This window comes from Notothenia coriiceps, unplaced genomic scaffold, assembly GCF_000735185.1.
Source record: "Notothenia coriiceps isolate Sejong01 unplaced genomic scaffold, NC01 NC01_scaffold00018999, whole genome shotgun sequence".
In the NCBI taxonomy this organism is placed as follows: domain Eukaryota; kingdom Metazoa; phylum Chordata; class Actinopteri; order Perciformes; family Nototheniidae; genus Notothenia; species Notothenia coriiceps.
In genome coordinates this window covers 2,481,124-2,486,123 of record NW_011351700.1, presented here as the reverse complement: position 1 = coordinate 2,486,123, position 5,000 = coordinate 2,481,124, and the positions used below count along the sequence as shown (strand labels likewise).

At 39.4% G+C, this 5,000-nt stretch overlaps 2 protein-coding genes across 2 annotated transcripts in view; one reads left to right on the top strand and one right to left on the bottom strand.

Annotated features, from left to right (window-relative positions):
* Positions 1-355, bottom strand: part of LOC104951486 (claudin-3-like) — a 1,356-nt gene extending 1,001 nt beyond the window's left edge. The window contains exon 1 of the mRNA XM_010778150.1: positions 1-355. This exon is cut by the window's left edge and continues 1,001 nt beyond it. Coding sequence (XP_010776452.1) covers positions 1-210 — 210 coding nt within the window. The 5' untranslated portion in view covers positions 211-355.
* Positions 1-5,000, top strand: part of rtn4rl1a (reticulon 4 receptor-like 1a) — a 202,686-nt gene that overhangs the window by 2,578 nt on the left and 195,108 nt on the right. The window lies entirely within an intron of this gene.

Genomic DNA, 5,000 nt, shown 5'->3' with positions numbered 1-5,000 from the left:
CAGCATGGAGTCGTACATCTTGCACTGCATCTGACCCGTGCTCTGGGTCACACAGTTCATCCACAGGCCCTCCGTGATGGTCTGAGCGGTGATGATGTTGGTATGGATGAAAGCCGTCACCCTCCACATTGGCAGAACGCATGTCACTATTGCTAAGATAAAACCAATGACTCCAAGGGCAATGCCCACGATCTCCAGGCCCATCGACATGCTGGCTCTCCGTGTGATGACAGAACTAAACTGAAATACTGAGTCCACGGATTTTCCAACAAAGCTGTCAGTAAAGATCCTCCTTCTCTGTTCAGGTGTCCCTGCAAAGTGAGAGCACCTGTGAGAGGGTGTGATGAAGCTATGAGATGCTGCCACGAAAACACATCCTTTATAGCTCAAGGGAGCAGGAGGAGTCCCCCGGTGATGATGTCAACTGAAGGCAGTCTTCACAAATTAAAAACACACCACCTGTGCACATGTAATGGAGGAGGGCAGCTGGAGGCAGGGGGGAAAAGAGGGATGTGATATTGGGAGGGTGTGTCTAAGGTTGGGTTGGTCCCTGGTAAAATGGCAACCTCATCTCAAGGGAAGGAGAAGTTCTGTTTAAAATATTCACAAAAAAACAATTGCTATAGTTCCTTAAACATAAATACAGAGTTACATTATACATGCCATGGTTAACCGTGCTTGAGAACAAAGAGGTAGCTTCAGGCTACTTAGAGAGCTTGTTGTGAGTAAGCATAGAAACACAAACACACACACAATGGTGCAAAAACACACTCAGGCTATAGACTAACTGTCTCATTATTGAGCTTCGTTACTTCCTGGTTCTGGTCGTGTGGGTTTCTTAAACAGTGAGGATTCAGTGTTAGGAAAAAAATCCCAGAAGCTCTGCATGGAAACTGGTATAACTGTAACCAGAGCTAATAGGAGCAGAGGGAAAACACAATAGGCCGATTCTCTGATGCCTTGAGCATACAGACAGCGTGATCTTCACAGGATCGGTTAAACCTGTTAAGCCCCAAGCATGTTTTTTCAGGTCCCAGAACAAATGACTATATCTTAATTTCTGAAAAGGGGTGAATAAATAATATTTTTACTCAATACACAATGAAAAACCTGAGTTGGATGTAGAAAAGTCAGAATCATTATAGATTTTTTAATTTTAAAGTAAATTCAGATTGAACATAGTAAAAAAATATAAATTAGTTTCCGTCCAAAAGAAACCCATTACTTATAGTGAAAACCACCCTTGAATGATGGGATAGTAGACTACAAGCTTTAGGAATCCAAACTATAACATACAATAAGTACCCTGTATCAAGATTGATGTAAAACAAGTGACATTCAACCTTTTAGAGAGTTTTAGAAAAAAAATAACCCACTTCTGGGGTCATTTGGGTGGATTTTCCATATCTCTGGAACCCATGGGTTGATTTTGATGATTGACACCTCTTTTGAACCGTTAGAGCCAATAGAACCGAGGGGAGGTTCCTGAATCCACCTAAACATGACCATTAGTGAATGAGTGATGCGTAGCCAGAATGCCTAAAACCAGAAGCTCTTATACACTCTCATAGCAGCTATATATGAAAACTACTCTTATTGACATAAATGTTATGATGGATTATCAGTAATCATTTCAAAGAGACACAGAGACATTGGATTAACCTTCAGCTTGTGTGTTGTCTTTGCTTGCCTTCGCTGCCCTGAATCTCTGGAATCTCGGCTTTCATGATATCTTGTTTGTGCAGATCCGATGAAATATACAATATTTCTACCGTGAGTTATGTGCTAAGTGCGTTAGCACTCTTTCGCTTAGTGCTAATTCAGACGCTTGGTGTTAGAGTTGTGTTTTGTTTCGGTAAAAATTGTTCATATCGTCAGGTAGCTGAGTTTCTTCCCGTTAAGTGGGTATGACACATTCATAGTTTGTTAAATGTTAAGAAGCCCTCAGACGCTGTTTCTTGAAAGATGTTGCTCACAGGCTTAACAGTTTAAAGGCCAAGAAAGGCGAACTTGGCTTCAAAGATTTATTTAGTTCAGTTTTGATATTTTAGCCTGGAGGTAATTCAACCCCTAACCCCAACCCACAAGGGAAAAGTCAAAATATAAGAATGTATTTTCTGGGGAGCAAGAATGTAATCAGTACATGTCATGTCATTATGGTTTGTTTTTTATATATGGTCTCTTGTGTAGTTGACAGTTTGACCTGTGAAGCTAAATAACATTGTGTGAGATTGCAAAAGACACCCTTTGTCTGGGCAAATAAACAGGAAATGTACGGGAAATAGATTTAGTCATGTACCAAGTTGACAATTTGACCTGAGGGAAACACAAGGCGAATCATAAGAATGGCAACATTTTATCTTTTATGCATGAACAAGCTTAGCAGATTTCAAACTATCTCTCCTCTAGGTTTGACATTTCTTTTGTAAAAGTGGACATGTTTGCCCCGTGGTGGTACTACAGAAAAGAGACTATTTAATAAACTAATATCAGGATAATTCTCCTAGGGGCTATCAGCAATACAAGTCAAGTCAAGTAACTGTTTAGATACCTAGTCATGAATTTCATTAAGTAGCAAAAATCTGTATTGTTATTATTATTATTATATTATCCACATAAGAATTCAAGTCAATAGGATTACTAGTTAGGAAAATATGTTATGGCTTGGTCATGGTGGGGCAGATGAATTTACACCTCCATCCTTTAACAGGATTAACAAATAACAAACAAGTGCTGACGATTCATCAGTAACACAGTATCAAAGTGTAATGCAGTCATATTACACACATACTGTAAGGATCTTATTCAACTTCTGCTTTAACTGCTTGAAAGTTAATTAGATGCAATATAAAACAAGCAATATGTTACTGTGAGGGTTTCCTTTGTGCCGATTTCTGTTTACAATGCAAGCTTTGTAGAAATATGCTGTTAGGTTGTGGTGTTACGACTTCCACACCTACAAACTTTCACACACACATACATCCCAGATGGGCAAGAAAAATAGATGCACACATAGAAGGTTTCAGCTTAATCTTGATTTGGTTTGCTACGTGTAGGAAATAAATCAGCAAATGTGGGATAATATATTTTTAGAAGAACAACGCTTTGTTATTTAAACCCCTGTTGGTTAACATTCCTCTTAATGTAGCCGTTTGTATTCATGTTAAAGTACACAGTACTATGGTATAGTAGTGATTGCATAGTGTTTGTCGTAACTTGGCTATTAGACCATTGTGCAGATCATAATACTTTTACTGTGAGCGCAGTGAGATCAAATTCAAGTCTAGTAATCTTTGTCACAGACACTAAGTAGACCGCAAATTAAAAAGCACAGCGAGAGAAGAGAGTAAAAAAAGAATTTGGAGCAGAATTGATGAGGTGTAAAAAGAAAATGGGGCTGCAGTGGCTTTGATGTTTTTCACACAGCATCCCTGACAGCTATGCTGCATTGGGACTAACACTTTTTCTCATAATTTAATCCATGAATGTGGAGAGTCTACCTAGTTAACATGGAGGAAGGCAGAAAATAACCATACAGGAGCGAGCAGTGGTTCGTCTAAAGTGTGATTGAGTCTGAGTGGCTGCAGAGGTGACTCGCATACTGTATTCCATCTGTGTACTCATACCTAAATAGTTTTCAGAGTAATGTAGTGTAGCATTACCATATTTGTTTACATCATTTTATCAGACAGTTGGTGGCAGACATACGGTATAAAGCTGTTCGGCAACAGTATTCCTTTCTCTGGTGCATTTAATACAACAAAAATTATTCTGTTCTTTCTGTATGTCCGTATCACAGTTAACCTGCATTGTTCCTTTTAAAAGTATCATAAAGGCACACATATTCTCAAGAGCGCACACACACACACACACACACACACACACACACACAAGTAGACAGAAGAATGAAAACTAAAAATGTCTCTTTCCACACACAAACACACACAGTTCTATGGAGGTCAAAGAGGACAAACGGCTGATTACAAGGAGGAGGTTTCATAACACTTTCCACTGCAAGAGTACACAGAATTAGACACACAGTATGTGGGGCTTATGTTCTGTAATAAGGAGCGGGGTAAAAACCAAACAGAATCACTGTTTCTTTCTGTGTACAGAAAATCAGTGTTTTGATAAAGATGTTCACCTTTATATTGAACTGTAAAGGTCTAAGAGTTACAGGTTGACAGGCTTTTTACTATAATAAATTAGCAGAGGTATAACTTGAAATAGTGATAATATATCATGAACTAACAGAATATTCAATAACAAATAGGGTTGTAACGGTATCCGTATTCGTCCCGTACCGTCACGGTTCGGACGTCACGGTTCGGGGCATGCAGTCACACGACGAATACGCCTCTTTTTTTACGAGTGGGAAAAAAGTCTGTCATTCAGGGCAGTATCCACTACACTATATATAATCCAGGGGGCGGTATTGCACCTAAAAGCTGTTTGCCAGCCGCCCTTAAACAACAAATGAAGAAGAAGAAGAAAACGCAACAAAACGAATAAAATACAAGAAGAAGAAAAGTTAGTATGGCGAGTTCAGATAACACCTATGGATAACACAAAGGAGCTAGAACCCACCTGCTTATTTTAAATCAGCTGTTTGGGAACATTTCGGGTTCCCTGTGGACTACAATAACGATAAAGTGCGAGTGGTGGATCGGACGAGGACGGTGTGCCGGTGTTGTGTCAAATGATGCACCCCCGTCGTGAGGGGGCAGCACTTTACGTGGGGGCGGATTCGGACGGCATTTGCGTGGGGGGTTTTTTCTACGAAGATAATTAGGGTGGGAGTTCGTTAACTACATTTTTATTTGTTATGTAACATTTCGTGTTCATATGTCTGTCCTGCAGTGTTAATTATTTTTGTATATAATTTATTTTATACAATGACTTTTTATTCACTCGCTTACTCACGTTTTAGGTCCTAACCCTGTTGGGTTGGTAGTTTTTCTGTTGTATCTAATCGCCTGATATGCAGATTTACGCGCAAG